Source organism: Brassica napus, chromosome C2, assembly GCF_020379485.1.
Source record: "Brassica napus cultivar Da-Ae chromosome C2, Da-Ae, whole genome shotgun sequence".
Taxonomy (NCBI): Eukaryota; Viridiplantae; Streptophyta; class Magnoliopsida; order Brassicales; family Brassicaceae; genus Brassica; species Brassica napus.
Window position 1 is genome coordinate 2,557,809 of NC_063445.1, and position 19,651 is coordinate 2,577,459.

Genomic DNA, 19,651 nt, shown 5'->3' on the forward strand with positions numbered 1-19,651 from the left:
ACTCCATATATGGAGTTGACACTAACGAGCACGGTATGGATGTCAAAGCCATCTCTCCACGAAGGATTGTTCAAATCATTGTATTACGATGTTTATTCATGCTTTGTCCACACTTTATGGTTTTAAATGATAGAAATCTTTGGATTCTGATAATTATCTTCCATTTTTTGTTTAAAGGGTGGTGAAGAAAAAGAAAAAGGACAAGAAAATACGTGTGTATAATAATGACACCAACATATATGTACTTAGATTGACCGCATAAGAAGCTTTTTCGTATACCTAGTGGCCACAATCTATGTATAATTGCAATATTGATCCCTCGTTCTCTCTCCCTGAAACGATTTAATCTCCACAAGATATATTCTCTTCCTTCTCAAGTCCTCTCTTATCATTAAGACACCTACTCTCTCTCTCTCTCTAGCTCCATGTCTTTTACGGTCTCTGACCATTCCTCGAGTTCTCGATCTCTAGTCTCCATCTAAGAACCCTAATTTATTATTCTCTCCTCCGTTTCCCTTCATGTCGAGATCATCAGAAACTCTTTGTCCCGCTCCTCTCCTGCTTTCTTTGGCTATTCCGGTCACCGGATTTTGCCATGGTTCCTGATACTGAATCCTCCTCCTCCACAACGCTTCTTCTTTCATGTGGGTTTTCCAATAATTTCGCTTTTATGAGGTTATTACAAAAAGCTCATTATTTCTCTGCCGTCTCTGAAGACGACAACAACAAAGATCACCAAGTAAAAGATAACCATCACCAATTTTGTAGGAGAGACTGTAGTTTCATGGCCGATCAAGAAGAGCCTAGGAGTACTACTTCTAGGCTAATCTACAAGGATGATGACGACAACAACATTAATAGCAATAACAATAATAATGCCAACGATGACGCCGAAAATCATGAGATGAGGCAAGAAGGGTGGCTCCGGTTAAGCATAGGCCACGAGAATGATGCTACACCGGATATTGACCATCGGCAACATCATCAAACCGATACAGCGGCTAGAAGGAACTCTTTTCTAGAGCTTAACCTTTCCTCTGGCGGTTCAAATAGAGAAGGAGTTGGTCTTCCATTGTCATCTCTCTTTCATCATCAGCATCAACAAGGAGGGATGATGATCAATCCATTGATGTTCCCTACCAGGCCTGATCAGGAGATGATTGGTTCTTGGGCGGCTGCTGCCTTTCGAATGCCACAAAACCTAATGGAACCAACACCATCATCTGCTTCTTTGATAATGCCACTGATAGGACCGTACTTTGGTCGCACCAATTTCCAGCAGCAGTTACTAGGGGACAATAATAATAATAATAATAATAATAATAATCAGGATGTGGTGGCTGGTCCAAGCTCGAGTTTTCGAGTCATTGATCCACCTAGACGACCCCATTCCGGCATTTGGTTCCTCCTTCAAGCTTCTCAAAAACAGTAAGTGCTAAATGTTAACTTCTTTTAAACTATGTTATGTAAGGTCCATAATCTCATAATTACAAAAATTAAGTACAGAATCATTAACCAATCGGACTTTCAAGTCTTATTATGGTTTTAATTATTAAGTGTCATATTATTTTTTTCAATTTTAAGTTATATTGGCTTTGTCTTTGGTGAACGTTATAGGACAAGAGAACCATTCTTGCCTCAGATACACAAGAGCTACTTGAGAATCAAGTAAGTACTCGTCGATGATCAAGATTTTACAGTTCTCATTATTTTCTTCAACCAGCTAGTAATTTATAATACATACTAATTAAGAATGATAGATAAAACGTTAATCTTATCAAAATTGTTTATGGCTAATTAATTTTGGTGTTATTTGATTACGTAGGGACGGGAAGATGACTGTTCGACTATTGATGAAATATTTGGTGAATAAGTTGCGATTGGAGCACGAATCCCAGGTACTTTCTACTCAATCTCATCATCTTTTTAATTTTCCTTTCTTTAACTTTATTGTTCTAGATTCCATGTACACGTTTGCTTGCCGTAACTACAATCTTTTTAGTTGTTTTCAGAAACAAAACAAAAAATCTAAAACATTGCATAAATACTATTTTGAGCATAAAAGATTATAAGAATAGTAGTATGATAAACAGAAACATATTAGTAAAAAAGGAGAGAGAGTACATTCATGGGGGTTGGTGGACTGAGGAACATGACAACAACTTCGGAACTAAATTGCCACAAAAGTGTCTCCATGTTAATTAGGTCACAAGTAGATGTCGCTGCTAGGTAGAAACCGTTTTGTTATTTCTTTGTTTTTATATGCTTATTATCCATTAATCGTCTTTCAACCTTTTTCGAGTTTGTCTTATTTGCTCCTTTTTATAGCTTAGGGGTAATTGATTAACGGTCGAGGCGTCTAGCCATTAGTTTGTGCCTCGTGTGATCAACTTAATTCTCATTAGAGATGAGTGCACCCTTTTTAATTTGTTTCTTTTTACATTATATAAGTGGCAATCCACCTACCAATCTACTTATATACGAAGATTGAAATTTAGAAACCGATTCCTTTATGAAAATATGTTGTGCTTACGTTTAAAATGTTCACAGCATCTTTCCTGAGTATTTAAGTTTTTTTTCTAAAAAAAGAAAGTGTATATGTAAGTTACTTCGAGCTAGGGCCAATTGTGAAAAGCTTGAGAATAATGTTAGGATACTTTCTTTTTTAATGTTCGGATACTTATGATAAATCACATATAAAAACTCTTTATTTAAGTAATAAGTTTACTGTTTTCGGATATATCTTAATAATTTTATATTCATTGTCGATATATTATAAAAAAAATTGAACTTATATACTAGTTTGAGAGACAGTGCCAAAATTCTTACAGCTATTATGAATTATTTGATTATTTTAACTGGTTTGGATAGATTCTGATTATAACATCACACCGCAGTTAGAAAACTCAATTCATGGAAACCAATTGTATATTTGCAAGTAACATACGTACACGAACATTATATTATATATTTATATACACGTACAAGTACAACTGACTATATCTATATCGCACGCTTTTTTTAGAGCTAGTTAATTATCTCAAATGATGAATACAATAAAGTAGCTTCCTATCATATGCATGCTGACTTATTTGAAATCTTACAAGTCGAATTCATGAAACAAAAAGTGTATTTTCCCTTAATATTTCTGGTGGAAGAAATATAATTCAATCCCTAAAGTTACGTACGATGCTTTGCAAATTTTAATAATTGATATATGTGCATTAATACGGCCGCTTACGCATAACACGCCGGCTGCAACCGAAATGCATTTTTTTGGAATTAAAACTTTCCGAATGCTTAATTCATATGCATTTTAAAAAAAATTCACCCGTTAGAATTAAAAAATGGAATGTTTATTCCATTTCATTTCATTTTATACCATTCCAGAAAAAAAAATTAACTATCATTTGAAAAATCATTCGAGATCAAAAACGTTTTGAAATAAGTGAAATGCAGATTCCATTCCATTAAATTCTAGAAATAATAATTCCTATCATTCCACATATTTCTTTTAGTTGTCACCAGTTACACCCGCTATTACTTTAATGATTTTTTTAACCAAGATAACTTTTATGATTTCTAAATTAATTATTACAATTTTATTGTCAACGGATAAATAAAAAAGTTCGAGCTTTTTCTTACAAAAGTTCGTTTAGAAATAAAAGTGTGCATGGAACGTCATTAGTGCTGTGCTTGTGATAAATAGCAAACAATTAAATATAATTGTTTTTTCTTATTTCAAATACGTAGCCTTTTCCTCTCGATCTCTTTTTTTTTCTAATGTTTTCAAACAAAATTGAAAGCCACACACAGATAAATCTTTTGGACGCCGTACGAAATTGCATGCGACTTTTAAATAAACATAAATAAAATCCAACCTTATAGCTAGGTATGTTATCTTTTTGAAGAATGAGCTAGCCTGCATTGATCCCTGCATATATATATATGTTATATACCAATGCATAGAAAAATACTTAGAAATGTGGGAATATAGTTGATATACTCCTTTACATAAAAATGAAAACGAAATCCTTAAAAGGAGAAGAATACAAATTTAATGGATATTTTTGAAATAATATCAATAATCGAGATGATGATCTTAGATTATTTGGAATTATAATAAATACATCAGGTTGTTGCAAGCATGTTTTCCTAAACCATTCTTTAGAAGCTTAGAGGTCTATTAAATTTAATTAACATGGAAGGAAGATAAAGTAAACTATAATTTCTAGGTCAACTCAATGTTTAAAATTCACTCAAATCACTAAGTTTATCTATCTTCTTGCATTAAGCCATGGCATGAAGTATAGTATGTAAATGGAAGGAGGCAACGAGTATATATAAATGCATATCTTTGTACTCTCATACACATTAAATATGTGACAAGTCTGATATATATATTTATCGAATATTTAAGTTTTTATTGACAAGCTGTTTATTTCTTGTCCATTTCTCCTAAACTACACAATATAAAATAATAAAAATGTTAGATATCAGATTTTTTTTAAAACATTTTACATTTGGAATACCGAAAGAATATATGTGTAAGAATATATTTTCATATATATAGATGATATAATTATGTGAATGTGTGTGCGTAAATTATTTTAGGTAGGGCATAGGTATCAAGAGTGATTAATATATATGAGTGTCATGATTAACCAGCCATAATCTGACTTCGTGGAGGCATTGTTCGCCCATTTTGTGTTTTCCCCTTTTTAAGTTTCCTTTGACTTTTTAGACGTAAGAAAACAAAAGCCTTAAAAAGCTCCAAATATTACACAAATTTCAAGTTTCCTTCTGCGCCACATGTTTTTTTTTGTCAACTCGTTCGCCATTCCATGTCATAAACAAATAAATTCTCATATGACAAATGGCAATTACTTATATTTGATTTGTCTTGTCGTAATTAACTAATCAAAAGTTATTTCCACCCTTTGTTGGTAAAGACTAGAGAGCATAAAACACTTGTTTCTCTCAATTTTTAAAATATTAAGTAACCATAATAAATATTCCAACACTTGTTTTTTATAAGAATCCTAGTCTTAAATCACCATGGATAAACAAGAATAATTTTGTCTTCCAAAATTCATATCGTAGATTCGTACTTACTTTCATGATGAGCCTTGATTAACGATTTTGGATAAAAATGCTTGTTACGTTTCTTTTTTTTTTTTGAATGAAAGTAAAATTATAATCAAACAAAAACTGTGTTACATCTTGTGCTTCTGTTTTACTTATGAACTCATAAGGCAATAAAAGTAAAAGATTCTAACCACCTATTACGATGGTGTTAGATCTTCTCTCGTGCCAAACCAAGTACGCAGACTTCTCTCCAAGTAGGCGTGGCCTCTTGCTTTGACTGCAAGCAGATGCAATCTGATCGTTTTATCAACGAGTTTGCTCAGAGTAATGGCATCCTTTGGTTCTTCACCATGTCTCCTCGAGTTTCTTTCCCTCCAGATACTGTGAACTGCTGCCTGCAGGGAGTATCTGATAAGGAACAATTCTGTGGCAGGAAAGGTCGAGCCAGATATTATAGTGATAATGGTATTCCAGTCTGTGGTAAAGCCATCTTTGAGAAGCCCTTGTACCAATGATTTCCAAACCTTAGATGAGTAGGTACATTGGAAAAAGAGATGATGGCAAGTCTCTTGCACTTCATGGCATAGAGTACACTCTGCGTTTATGGTAGCATTCCAAGCTTGCATTTTATCTCCTGTTTGCAACCTGTTCTTTATTGCAATCCAGATCATAAATGAGTATTTCGGGGTGGACTCGGGGAACCATATGCCTCTGCTCCAAGGACAGATAGATTGCCTCGTCCTCAGCTGATGCCATGTCTTTTTAGTGGAGAATCGGTTTCCAAATTTTCCTTCTTCGCTTCTCCATAACGGGACATCATCCATGTCCCTTAACCCTCCAATGCGCAATTTATTTATGTCTTCCTCTATATCATTTAGAATGCGCTCTCTATGTCTTCGCCTCCTGTTATTTGAGAGGACATCTGCCATCGTAGCATTTTCCACAATACCAAGCGCTATTTTACCTCTATCACCTACGGCTTCCTTTAGGCAACCAATCTGCGACCAGACATCATACCAAAAGGATGTGTGGTTCCCATTTCTGACATCTATACGCAGAAATTGCCTTGCTATGTCTCTCATTCGTAGAATCTTCTTCCATATCCAAGACCCCAAATTTGTCTTAACTGAGATCGACCAGAAAGACCCTTTCCTTATCAAATAACAATGTATCCACTTGACCCACAAGGAGGATCTAGCAGATGATATTCTCCAGATTAGCTTCAGGCAGTGAACTTTGTTTATCTCCTTTAAAGACCTGATTCCCAAGCCTCCTTCATTCTTTGGTAAGCAAATGTCTTGCCAGCTCACTTTTGCTTTTGTAGGTTTTAAAACAGGGCCTGACCAGAGAAAGGCTGCGCATAGACTTTCTATTTCCTTCAAACAACTACCTGGGAGTCGAAAAGCCGCTAGCCAGAAGTTTGCTAGACTCATGATTACCGAGTTGATCAGCTGTAGCCGCCCTGCATGGGAAAGGAAACGACCAGTCCACGAGCTCATGCGCTTTCTTATCTTTTCCACCAATGGCATGTAGTCACTTACTGTCATTTTCTTTGTGAGGAGGGGAAGACCTAAGTAGCGGACTGGAAGCTGTCCTGAGGCGAAGGGGAAGCTTGCGAGGGTCTCTGCTTCTTGTTCCACTGTTTGACCTGCCATGTAGAGAACTGTTTTCTCCAAGTTGATTTTCAGACCCGATATCACTTCAAAGTCTGCAAAGATCCTAAGAATACCTGCAATAGACCTTCGTGTGCCATCAGTGAAGACAAGCAGATCATCAGCAAAGCATAAATGTGTCAAGAGGATGTTCCGACATCTCGGATGGTACCCTATTTCTTTTCTTTCTACTGCCTTGTCAAGCATATTTGATAATACATTCATGCATATGACAAAGAGGTATGGCGATAGTGCACAACCCTGCCTCAGCCCCCTCTTGCTTTGAAAGAAACCCGCTAGTTCCCCATTTACTTGTACTGAAAACGAAGGCGTGCACACACATAGCTCAATCCAATGGATAAATTGCTCCGGCATGTTCAAGGCTCGAAGGGTATTCAAGAGAAATGGCCACTGAACAGAATCGAAAGCTTTTGCTATATCAATCTTCATGGCACATCTTAATGAGATGTCCTCCTTGTGGTAGTCTTTTACAATTTCAGTGGCGAGAAGTAGATTTTCCACAAGCAATCTGTCCTTCACAAATGCGGACTGATTGTAAGATACACAGCGAGGGAGGGTGCCTTTCAGCCTGTTTGCGATGATCTTTGAGATGACCTTATACAAGACATTACAGCAGGCTATGGGTCTGTAGTCTTTCATCTCCATCGCCTCATCTTTCTTTGGTATCAACGCAAGGATTGTGGTGTTGAGGCCCTTTGGAAGAAACCCCTTGCTGAAAAAAGAATGCACCGCTGTGGTAAAATCCTTTGAGATGATACTCCATGAAACCTTGAAGAATTCAACAGTAAACCCATCAGGTCCCGGAGATTTTCCACTAGGCATTCGAAATAGGACTTGTTTGATTTCTGCATCCGTTACCGGTTTAATGAGAGTATTATGTTCTTCGTCGGAGCAGCGGAAGTTGATGATTTGCTGCATCTCCTCTACTGTTTTCCGTTGCAACCCATCCGGTATATGAGATAGGGATTCAGAGAAAAACCTCTCAGCCTCATTTTTTATTTCTTCTTGAGATCGTACCACCTGCCCCGATGCACATCTAATTTCTCTGATTGCATTCCTTGTCTCCCGAATCTTAACGGCGTTGTGGAAGGCTTTATTGTTTTTGTCTCCTACTTGCAACCAGTGTAACTTCGATCTTTGCTTTAGAATTTTTTCCTCAATTCCAGAAACCTTCTGCCACCTCTCAGCTGCTAATAGTTCTGCTTGTATATGATCGTGGGAGGGATCACTTAAGGTAGCTTCTTGCTTCTCACATAAATCTTGATATGCTTCCCTGACCTTCTTGGTCAAGTCACCCAGCTTCTCCTTGCTCAAACTTCTTATCAGTGGTTTCAGGCCTTTGAGAGCCTTTGAAAACCGAAACAGAGCTGATGTGGACTGAAACAATGGTATCTTATCTCTCCAATATTCTTCTAGCCTTCTAAGAAACTCTGGCATTTCTGCCACTGCATTCGTAAACTTAAATGGTCTGCGTTTCCCAACAGCTTCAGGCTTCAAGTGGAACCTTCCTCTCAGGTGGTCTGAGCAACCTCCAGATTCAAAGACATTATAGGCTTGAGTTCTCCTGTGAAGCCACACTTCATTAACTAGGATTCGATCCAGTTTCTTACATATGATCCCTTCATCCCTCCTATTGCACCAAGTGAACTTAGGGCCTTGATACCCCATATCAGTGAAATGACAATACTGAACCACACTTTCAAACTCTCTCATTCCTGTGGTTGTGATCCCAGAGTCCTGGTAATTTGAGTGCTCTCCTCCCCCCAGTATTTCATTAAAATCTCCCATGACTATCCACTCCTTATTTCTGAATAAGGGTGAGCTTTGATGTGACTTTATATCGTCCCATAGCTCTCTTCTCTGCTCTACTGTGTTCTCCGCATAGACGAAAGAACAAAAGAACTCTTCCTCCTCACCCTCCAGCAGAACTGAGACCGTGATCATTTGTTCTGACTTGAAAACAGGTGTGAGCCTGACACGAGGGCTCCAAAGAACCCATATCCTTCCCTTCCTACTAAACTCGTAATTGCTTATACAAGACCATCCTCTGCAGACTGAATCAACAATTGCAGCTGATTTCCTTTCCTTCACTCTTGTTTCCAGCAAGCACCCAAACTGAAAATCTTTACTTCTTATCCAATTATGGACCACTGTGTGTTTTGATGGCTTGTTGAAGCCTCTTACATTCCAAAAAAACCCAGTCATTGGGAAGATTTGTTGGAGCTTCTTCTTCCTGAATTACCAGGCATGTTGATCGCAAGGATGACCTTATGATTCGTCTTGGAGTTTCGTGGGATATAGGGTCTTTTGTAAGTACTCTCTCCCTTTTCCGACTTTTCCTCATCCCCTTTTGTCCCTTTCGTTTCAAACTTTTGTTTTCCTCCTTGTACTGTCTGTCCCCCTGCTACTTCAACTTGAGCTGGGTCTGATGTCACATCTTCCTCCAAAAGCTCTCCTCCTTCACGTTCTTCTGCCATGTCCTTCCTTTCATTTTTCTCACTCTCCCCGATTTCCTTCTGCTTTACATTCCCCTCCAATATCACAGTTTCCTCCGGTATTTTTGTAGTTTCAGATTTCTCATCCTGCTTCAAACTCTCAGACTATATTTCATTCTAATATTTCACATCATTATTCTATGTAGACTATATATAGTTCTACTCTACATTTCTACTCTATAACTTTTTACATAGAAAAGCGTATAATGGTAATTATTTATTATAAAATGTCATAGCATGAGATGAATATAAATATATGACTTTAAAATTACCTTCACAAATTAATAGTTTTTCGTTCTTCCACGTAAACTTAAGATAAGAAGTATAGAAGGAGGCTTATAGCCAAATCGTCATGCTTATGTTAGAAGTGGCTCATCAACAACAACAATAAAATTCGTTCGCCTTGGTTTAGTTGATTATTTGTTACTTGTTAGTGTCTTGTGTAGGACCCTTTCTTCACAAGACCCCTAACGAATTTTGTGCTTGAAAAGCCTTTTACCCATCAACCATAGTCATATCCTCTAAGTGCTGCATTTTCTTGAATAGATAAAGAAATTGTAAAGCGTATCTTACAAATACAAAACTAATAAAAATCTATTAGTTTGGGGAATATGCTACTTATTATATAATACTAACCAAAGAAAATGGATATGTACAGCAACTGTACAATTTTACATTTGGTATATTCTAGGTATGTAACTGAACTTTCTAACACCATCAACTGGATTATATAGTATATATATTCCCACTAAGTAAAAGCATAAAACTTGTGACTAAAATGATTTTGGGGTCGCTAATATTAGTCATCGAAACTTAAAACAAAATACGTGCTTGAGATGATGGTGAAGTTTTCATGGGGTAGTGTCTCCGTAACTGAATTTCCTACGTCTAGAAAAACTATTTATTTTTGGCTAGGAAAAAACTTATATTTCTCGGCACAATATCCTTGTAAAACATATCATCAATTTATCTACATCTGCTTTTTATTTTTGGAACGTATATATATATATATATATATATAGATATTTGTGAACACTTATATACCAAAATATTATAAGCCATAAATATAAGAGAATGAAGAAAATGAAAAATGATAGTAGGAGAATGCGTTAGAGTGGCTTTGGCACGTTTGAAAACTTGCTTTTTTCTAAATTTGCTTTGTGTACCCTTGATTATTCAATTGAAAACATGGTTCCAGATTTTATCCTAAAATGAACTTCTGAAATATTCCTGAGTCCTCACCATGAGTTGAATACTCAGACATTACGGCATATATAACATTAGTCTAATGGGAAGAGTCACTAGAAAATGCATTGCGGGTAGAAAAAGGGTGGGCCACAAAATGATTAACATTTTGGACGTCGTGGATACCATTCAAATTAATTAGATCTTGAATAAGCATTGCATAGTTTTCTTTAACGTGTTATATATATATATATGTGAAATAAGTTAGTGGAGTCATTGTTGATGTTGCTCTTCTTTAAAAGCAATTGAAAATCAGGAATCTCTTAGAAGTAAAGAAGATATGACATAGTTACGGCATTGTGTAGCCACCGCGAAACGTGGCTCTCTCCGTCATCCCTACGAAGCAATGATCTCATTAAACCCAATTATTCAGTTTTCTTATCACATCATATCTTTATATATAAAAGTAGTATAATATACACGCGTTACTAGCACATATATACCTAGAGAGTCATATTGAGCCTCGCATTCGTTGCATATACTTCACGTAGGCCGTATAGTTATTTAAGATTCGGTCCGAACATGTTATTTATTAAGACGTCCGTTCATTCCCGAAACTACACGTTTAGGTCAAATTTAGCTTTGGTCTATGTTTTTGTGTGTATTGTTATATACATTAATCACTTAGTTAATTTTGATCGTGGTTAGCATAGAAATTACTGATACTATAATTTATGACTAATACTGTTTTGTTTTGTTATATAAAATGAAAAAAGCAGGTAGAGATAAGATGCAGAGAGCAGGAACTGGAGCCGGTGTTGACACTACAACACGTGAGAGATGCAATATGGAGAGGGAACAGATACAATTCTTCTATTTCACAAAACCTTACTTTGCTTCCAAACTCATCTTTCTCTGATCATCTAATGGTCCTCCATTATGGTAGGAGGAGTACTCTTTCTTAATTACATACATATATATTTCTTTTTTATTTTATTTATTTATTTAACACCATATTATCATTCAAAAAAAAAAACTGCACAACCTTACTTCTTAACTCAAAAGTCCACCTTCTTCAGTTGATTTCCCCTCTTTTTTACTTCTTCAGTTTTGTGATTTTTACTTTCCCTAAAGGTTTTTTAGGTCCAATTTGTTTAATATCAATCAAGAATAAAAAGAGTATCTAACTCGTTAGGAGTATGCATGCCCCCATTGATGATTTTATTGTTGTGTCTTCTGGGGTTGTGAGTGAAAATGTATTCAGTATTTATGTTCATTATTTTTCATACTATTACTGTTTACGTACTATTGCTAGTGGCTTCCTTTTGACATACATGTTGCTGCCCATGTTCTGAAAAATTGACCGTTTGGAAAAAGAAATGGGCCTGATTCGGCCTATCCTAGTGCGAACTTAATATCAAACTAGCCATTTCTAAACTCCAAGCCTCCTGAGAAAGGTATGCTAACTCTTAGCATCCACTAACCAAACCTCTAAATGAACCAATATCCATTTTTTTCAAGCAGCAAGAATAATAAAAATCAAGAGAGACCAACCTGGCATAGTTTGATGTATGTACATCTTACTCAAAAAGCGATGGTCTATAACTATGCCTTGACGACTAGTGTTGTGTATCATCAAGATTACGAACAATCTGCAATACACCAATTAAATCTTCAAGCTTTTAGCAACACGTAGTTGTAATTTCATTTTTTTGTTGTCATCGGTTGGATTGATAATATCTAATATATAAGACAGAAAAAACGCGATTTGACTTAACGCACTTCCTCACATACATTTCATTTACATATGATGGGGAAAGAGGTGTACACGAGGATCTTCATGGTTGATGAAAAAGTGAGAGTTTTTTAAGACAAGTGTAAGCAGGGCTGGAAATTTGAGTCATTATCCGCGGGTTTCGTCCCGTTTTACTCGGGTTTCGTCATGTTTGACTTGCCTCGAATGTGGGTCGGCCGCCAACCAGTCAAATTCAAAAATTTAAAAACAAAAAAGTTATAAAAAATAAAAATCTGTAAGAAATATTTTAAAATAATATAATTTTAGCTATTTTTTGTGTAAAGATGATATATAATAAAAATAATTATTTTATTAAATTTAATATTACCTGCAAGTCCACCAGGGTTATCCACTAATCTTATAATACGATTTTTTTTCCGGACTATGCGGATCAAAATTTTAAATTAAAAAAAAAAAAGAATCGATTCGCCGGTTTACGGCGGGTGGGTTGACCCGCGAACCCAGCTGTACCAGTGCAAGAGCGACGCTCCAATTTATTACAAGCAATAAAAACGTGACAAATCAAATGAATCGCTGGTGACTAAACGACAACGTTTTCAGAACAGAGAACTGTTGAAGAGGTTTCAACAAAGTTTCCATCTTTGGCGTCTCACTAAACATTCTCCTCCTCCTCCGATGGCGGCGGCTGCTAGGGTTCAGTGTCATAACAATACCTCTTTCACCGGATCACCACTCCCCCGCCGCCACCGCAACTCGTCGACGCTACACGCTTCTCCAAATCGCGTCAATTTCACACCGCTGAAATGGATCGGAGACGGCTCATCCTCCTGCACAAGGACGGTTTCAGGTCCACCCCTCAAAGGCGGCGGCACCACTACTGTACGAGCTGCGTTTGAAGAGGAGAAGAAGACAGACGCGGTCAATGAGGTAGCAGAAGAGAAGAGGAGATTCACGTGCGTGATGAAGTTCGGAGGATCGTCGGTGGCGACGGCGGAGAGGATGAGAGAAGTGGCGGATTTGGTTTTGACGTTTCCTGAGGAGAGTCCCGTCATTGTTCTTTCCGCGATGGGGAAGACTACTAACAACCTCTTGCTTGTAAATGCTGTGAAAAGACTCTCTCTTTGTGTTCTCTGTTAGTATTCAAAGTTTTTTATTTTTGAATTTTTTTATTTTTTTTTGTGGTAGTTAAGGCGGGAGAGAAGGCTGTGAGCTGTGGTGTTTCTAATGCTTCTGAGATCGAGGAGTTGAGCGTTATCAAGGAGTTGCATCTCAGGTTTTGGTTTCATTAATTTGGTCCAATGTTCGAGAAATAGCTACGCTTTAACTAGGTTCTCTATATAGAGGATTAGAGACTAGCCGGATTATAGATGAGCATAGATGTTAACAAATTATTGATTTATTTTATATATATATATTACATTTATATAACACTTTTAAGTTTTTAGGCTTAATTTTAAAATTATTTTGATAAATTATCAAAATTAAATATTTAAATTAGACAAGTTTATTGATTTGTACTAACATTATTACTTACTTTAACAGGTTTAAAACGATTTAGAAGGGTTTGAGTAGTATAAATCGGATTTTTAGAAAATTCGGCCTAGACTGATTCTTAGAACCATTTGGTCCATTGAGTATCCTTTTCTCTGCTTGCTGTTGGTTTTGATAAAGAATGTGTTTTTTTGTTGTTGTTGTTGTTGTTTCAGGACAGTGAAGGAGCTCGAGATCGACCTCTCTGTTGTTTCGTGTAAGAATTGTTTAGTTTGGTTTGTGTAACTTGTAGAACTTTCCCAACACTTGGAGCTTCCTTCTTGCTATTTTTAGTAAGGCTCATTCATTGAATGCTTTTTTTTATTTTCTAAAAAAAATAAAAATTTGCAGCATTTTTGGAAGAACTGGAGCAACTCCTGAAAGGTATAGCCATGATGAAGGAGCTGACACTTAGAACCAGAGACTACTTGGTCTCTTTTGGAGAGTGCTTGTCCACAAGGATTTTCGCGGCTTATCTTAACAAAATTGGAGTCAAGGCACGCCAAGTATGTCCATCATCATATTTAAGTAATTTTGTGTTGATATCTTGGTAGATTAGGCTAGGAATGTTCAATCTAGATTATTTCGCTTCAGGTTCAGCTATGGTTTCTTTGAGACTTTGAGTTGGGTTCCCTTGTCAAGGAGCAATAATAATGAATGTTTGAGACTAGTCTAGTTGTTCACTTTTGCTCCAGCTCGCAAACAAAGCTGACTAGACTATTGATTTTGCAGTATGATGCATTTGAAATTGGTTTCATCACAACGGATGATTTCACTAACGGAGATATCTTGGAAGCAACTTATCCAGCTGTTGCCAAGAGATTATATGATGATTGGATGCATGATCCTGCTGTTCCAGTTGTAACAGGTTTCCTTGGAAAGGTATTGCTAAATAATTCACAATCTACAGATAACCAAAGATTGTCATTTCAATGTTTTTGTGTCTTGCCTAATGAATACATTCAATAATAGGGTTGGAAAACTTGTGCGGTTACTACCTTGGGGAGGGGTGGCAGTGACTTGACGGCAACCACAATTGGTAAAGCATTGGGTTTGCAAGAGATTCAGGTTTTTTTCCATTGCCTCAAAGCTCAAATGTGTTTTTGTTTTCAGAAACGATGTATACATCTCTGTTAAGTTTGTTTTTTCATTGAGTAGGTGTGGAAAGATGTTGATGGTGTTCTAACATGTGACCCTACTATTTATAAACGAGCTACACCAGTACCATATCTAACGTTCGACGAAGCAGCCGAGCTAGCTTATTTTGGTGCACAGGTACCACTCTACTTGTATGCAATAATGCTCAAATCCAGTTTTGACATATGAAAGTTTGTTGCAGGTGTTGCATCCACAGTCAATGAGACCAGCAAGAGAAGGTGGGATTCCTGTTAGGGTTAAAAATTCTTATAACCCTAAAGCTCCTGGAACTATCATCACCAAAACAAGAGACATGACCAAGGTTTATAGAATCTCCTGATTTGTCTTTACATGTGAGAATTTTCATTAAAAACCAAAAGTTATACTTCTTGATATGACAGACGGTTTTAACGAGCATTGTTCTGAAACGCAATGTGACCATGCTGGATATAGCAAGCACCCGGATGCTTGGTCAAGTTGGCTTTCTTGCCAAGGTAAATAACATACATTGCAAGGTCCGTTACAACTATGGTCTGCTTCAGTCTATAATCTAACTTCGCCTGCGTTTCTCCACTCTTTTTGGTCAGGTATTTTCGATATTTGAGGATCTTGAAATATCCGTAGATGTTGTTGCCACTAGTGAAGTCAGCATATCTCTGACACTGGACCCGTCAAAGCTTTGGAGCAGGGAACTGATTCAACAGGCAAGTTCATGTTGAATCCTCAACACTTTGTGCTTTTCAGAGGCCTTATCTTTGTTCCTTGTAAACAGGAGCTTGATCATGTAGTTGAAGAACTTGAGAAAATTGCAGTTGTGAATCTCGCAAAAGGAAGAGCAATCATCTCTCTAATCGGAAATGTTCAACACTCCTCCCTGATTCTAGAGAGGGTTAGATCTCACCTCCTTGATGGTTCTTCTCACAGAGTAGCAAACATTTCTAAATATTTTTTTTTTAAACTTCTGACAGGCGTTTCATGTTCTGTGGACCAAAGGCATCAATGTCCAGATGATATCACAAGGAGCATCCAAGGTAAACATTTCCCTTATAGTAAATGATGCTGAAGCTGAAGGATGCGTTGAGGCTCTTCACAAATCCTTCTTCGAGAGCGGTGACCTCTCAGAGTTATTGATACAACCCAGACTTGGCAACGGGTCACCTGTCAGGGCAATGCAAGTAGAGAACTGACTTGACTAGCTCATTGCTTGAATCTGCAGTTTCCATCAAGAACTGCTTGTTGTCCACACGTTTAGTTGTTCCACGTTTAGGCTAGTGAACCGCTTGCCATCTTTTCATTTGGTGTGAGAACGATCTCTTGGACCATTTTTGATTTAGCGTGATGAAATATTAACCAATAAGAGAATAAGAAACATATTGAGATGTAACTACAGATGCTTGAATAGGTTTTGGTACAAGAACATTTTAGGCTAAAAGCTGTGGAGTTGTGTAAGCATATGGACAAGCTCATCACTCGAAGGCCTATCTGCAGGAAAGTCAGAAAGGCAGACGATGGTGATCCGTAAAGCCATTAACATCTCGTCTTCCTCCACTTCTTCACCAAGTATACTCTCATCTAACGCTTCTCTTGCTTCCCCTGATTGCTGCAAATGCTTCAGCCACAGTCCTAAGCTGCCTCCGCTTGCACCTTCTACACAGAAAGGTTGCGTCGGGTCTTTTCCGGTTAAAAGAACACCCAATATCATCCCAAAGCTAAACACATCGCTTTTCTCTGTATATCTGTTCACAAGGAGTTGCATACCAACGTAAGTTTTGTAAAAGAGAAGAAATTGCCAGGGTTCCGATTCGGATCCAGATGTCTATGAACTGCTAATACCCGCAATTTTTTAATACCTAAAAGTTTCGGATCGGTTTTGGATATTTAAGACTAGAAAAACCAAAAATACCACCCTAAACCTGAAAAGATACCCGAAAACTTGAAAAGATATCCAAGATATTCAAATAGCCAAAAATGCACGAAATTCTACCCAAAATTTGATCCAAAACCCGAATATCCAAAATTTTGTCCGATTACCAATATATATGTTTGAAAATCTAAAGTTTTATCCGAAACTAAAACTATATCCAAAAATCCGAGCTAGAAAATATCCGTGATACCAAAAATATGCCAAAACACCCGTATATACCTAATATATACTCACAATTTCAAGTATTTTGGATATCTCATCGGGTCGGGTCTAAAACCAGTGAGTCTTCCACAACAAGACTCAATGAGGTAAATTGGCATTACCCGCAGCCGACCCGAACCGGTTTTCTGGATCGGTTTCGGTTCGGTCCGGATAAAATGTCTGGGCCTAAGAAGAACTAGGAAGTGATGGTGTTTGATTATAAGCATTAAGCACCTGTTACTTTGAGATGACTCAGGAGCAGAGTAGCAAGACACTATTGATGTCTGTGAACTAGGCATGATCTTAGCCAACCCGCAATCAGTAAGCCTAGGCTCAAACTCAGAATCCAACACCACATTCGTAGGTTTCAAGTTATAATGAAGAATCTGTTGCTCCTCACAGCCGAAATGAAGATACTGAAGCCCTTTCACAATCCCAACAGCAATCCTCAGCCTAACCTCCCAACCAAGCTCCATCTCATTCCCTCTAACCTTACTCATCACATCCTCAAGACTACCGTTGGGCATGTAATCGTAGACGAGAGAGAACTCATCCGATTCGCGGACGTAAGCTCTAAGGCTCATGATGTTCCTGTGCCTTAAACCAGCAAGAAGCTCGAGCTCCTTCTGCAGCCTTCTCTTAACCGACTTGCTAGTTGCTCCTCCTTCTGGTGAGCTGTGGCTTAGCTTCTTTACCGCAACCACTAGACCGTTATCGAGCACCGTCTTGTGGTATTTACCGTTAGGGTCCGAGCCAAGGAGGTGGATGCTGTTACCGAGAGCTGCGTGGAGAGACTTTGGTGTGATCTTGGGGGAGAACACCACGGGGCCTTTGAGGATTGGTGTTTGTTTCATGTACTTGACGATGCAACAGACCAAGAATGCTAAGGCTATGGCAGAGAGCAGCCCGGTTAAGACACCTGACACGATGCTAAGTACTATAACCTTGGAAGTGATTCTTGATTCGAGTGATGTAGCTTGAGTTGTGGATAAGTGTTTCACAGCTCTTCGCCGACAGCTTGAGGTTGTGGCTGTTGTTGAAGTGAAGGTTAAGAAGAAGAGTAAGAGGAGAGAGAGAGTGTTGATGTTTCTTCTTCTTCTTCTTTGCTCCATTAAGATTCCACAAACAAATCTGTTGAATGGTGCTAAAGAGAAGCAGGAGAAAGTTAAAGACTTTTTTTTGAAGCTACAGTGAAGCTCTCTCACTCTTATCCTCTTCTCATAAAATCCCATATTCTCGAGAAAACCAATGAGAAACCTCCAAGAAAAAAGAAGAAAAATGGAATTTAACTGGGAAGCTTCATAAAGAAGATGAATGGAATCATTGGCTCATAGATTCTTTATCTTAAATTCTCTCTATTTTCCTCTAATATTAAAAAAAAAATCTATTTTTTTAGTAAGAAGCTTACATAAACAAAACAAGAGCATAAGACTTTGTTTATCTAAAGAACTCAAAGAACACAAACGCACACTATCTCTAGACTCTTTTTCCAAGAGACAGTATCTGCGAGACTGTGACTCTCTCTCTCCTCTAGAAAAGCATGACTGAATCAGTTGCAGACAAAAATGGGGTTCCCGCCAACTCATATGTCAGATGGGTCCCAGCGCCACGTATGCGGGAAGAAAGGCAGCTCTCGTTGCTTTCATGAGTTGGCCAAAAGCAAGACATCGTGTCCCCGTGAGGAGGAGGGGCTACTGTGGAGAAAAGCAGATCTTAACCGTTGAGTTAGATAAGCCACGTGAGATGTGGACCGTTGGATGGGGGAGTCTAGGAGATAGTATGTGCACTTTGTGTTAGCGTGTGAGAATATATTATCATACAATTACAAAAGTGGTTCGGTTCTCTTTGTGTTGTCTGAGAATAATTTGCTTTCTCCTTTCATCAATGTCCTTTTGTTTTTTTTTGCTAAAGGAAAAACCTTTACAAGGAGTGCTTTTATTCAAAGTCAGGTTTTGTTAGGGTTTATAATCAGTGGGATGCAAAATCAAAATACTCAAAATGAATAGTATAGTGATGAGATCTGGTAGGACCAACATGTCTTCTTTATGTTTTTTGGCTTATTAGCTAGGTGTCCGTCCATAGGAAAAGGATGATAGCATCAACACAGATCTTGAGGTCCAGAGTTTGTATGGATTTTTGTAGGGGGAGATTCGAAACCAAATCCAAACGCAAATTATATATAGCTAATGAACTGGGCTCATAATGGGTCCAAAAGTAGGAAATTTGATTATTTCAAGCTGAATTCATAAAATTATAAATGCCACTAATTAACTTATTTTTTATGATTCTTTGTCTTTTCTTCTTTAATTAATGTATTTCCAAAATCAAATTCTAACTAAACATTTATGGCAACAATAATTAATAAACCTATGTTTTTGTATTCTTTGTCTTTTACTATTATTTTATATATGTGTCTTTGGAAATGATTAATTACATATATAAATTTCATAATTAAATACATATATTATACGGTAACTATTTTACTAATTCGAAAAATACATAATATATTGTATATACAACAATTTTACTATACATTATCATAAAATTTTGATCCATAAAAAAAATATAAAAATACATTTGTTCGGATATACATGTCATATTCTAAAAATATTGATCATACAATTGATGGTTTACAGGATACAATAAAATTACTCAATATAAA

At 37.2% G+C, this 19,651-nt stretch overlaps 3 protein-coding genes across 4 annotated transcripts; 2 read left to right on the forward strand and 1 right to left on the reverse strand.

Annotated features, from left to right (window-relative positions):
* Positions 1–346: 346 nt before the first annotated feature.
* LOC106409613 lies at positions 347–11,749 on the forward strand. Of its 2 annotated transcripts, none has more exons than XM_013850211.3 (4): positions 347–1,428; positions 1,618–1,668; positions 1,826–1,898; positions 11,218–11,749. In XM_013850211.3, the coding sequence occupies exons 1-4, from the start codon at positions 596–598 to the stop codon at positions 11,404–11,406; spliced, it is 1,146 nt and encodes a 381-aa protein (XP_013705665.1). In that variant the 5' UTR covers positions 347–595; the 3' UTR covers positions 11,407–11,749. The 2 variants fall into 2 exon arrangements, with proteins under 2 accessions (XP_013705665.1, XP_022563118.1); XM_022707397.2 differs by having other exon boundaries at positions 11,221–11,749.
* A 1,016-nt stretch (positions 11,750–12,765) lies between these two features.
* Positions 12,766–16,248, forward strand: LOC106411376 (aspartokinase 1, chloroplastic-like). Its single transcript, XM_013852124.3, has 12 exons — positions 12,766–13,292; positions 13,388–13,470; positions 13,904–13,944; positions 14,079–14,233; positions 14,460–14,609; positions 14,700–14,795; positions 14,886–15,002; positions 15,067–15,186; positions 15,266–15,358; positions 15,452–15,568; positions 15,637–15,753; positions 15,833–16,248. Exons 1-12 carry the CDS (start codon positions 12,873–12,875, stop codon positions 16,049–16,051), a joined length of 1,728 nt encoding a protein of 575 aa, XP_013707578.1. The 5' UTR covers positions 12,766–12,872; the 3' UTR covers positions 16,052–16,248.
* LOC106411377 (inactive leucine-rich repeat receptor-like protein kinase CORYNE) lies at positions 16,209–18,888 on the reverse strand. The gene is made up of 2 exons (XM_013852125.3): positions 17,224–18,888; positions 16,209–16,600 (listed from the first exon to the last, which is right to left on the reverse strand). The coding sequence occupies exons 1-2, from the start codon at positions 18,219–18,221 to the stop codon at positions 16,291–16,293; spliced, it is 1,308 nt and encodes a 435-aa protein (XP_013707579.1). The 5' UTR covers positions 18,222–18,888; the 3' UTR covers positions 16,209–16,290.
* Positions 18,889–19,651: the final 763 nt, after the last annotated feature.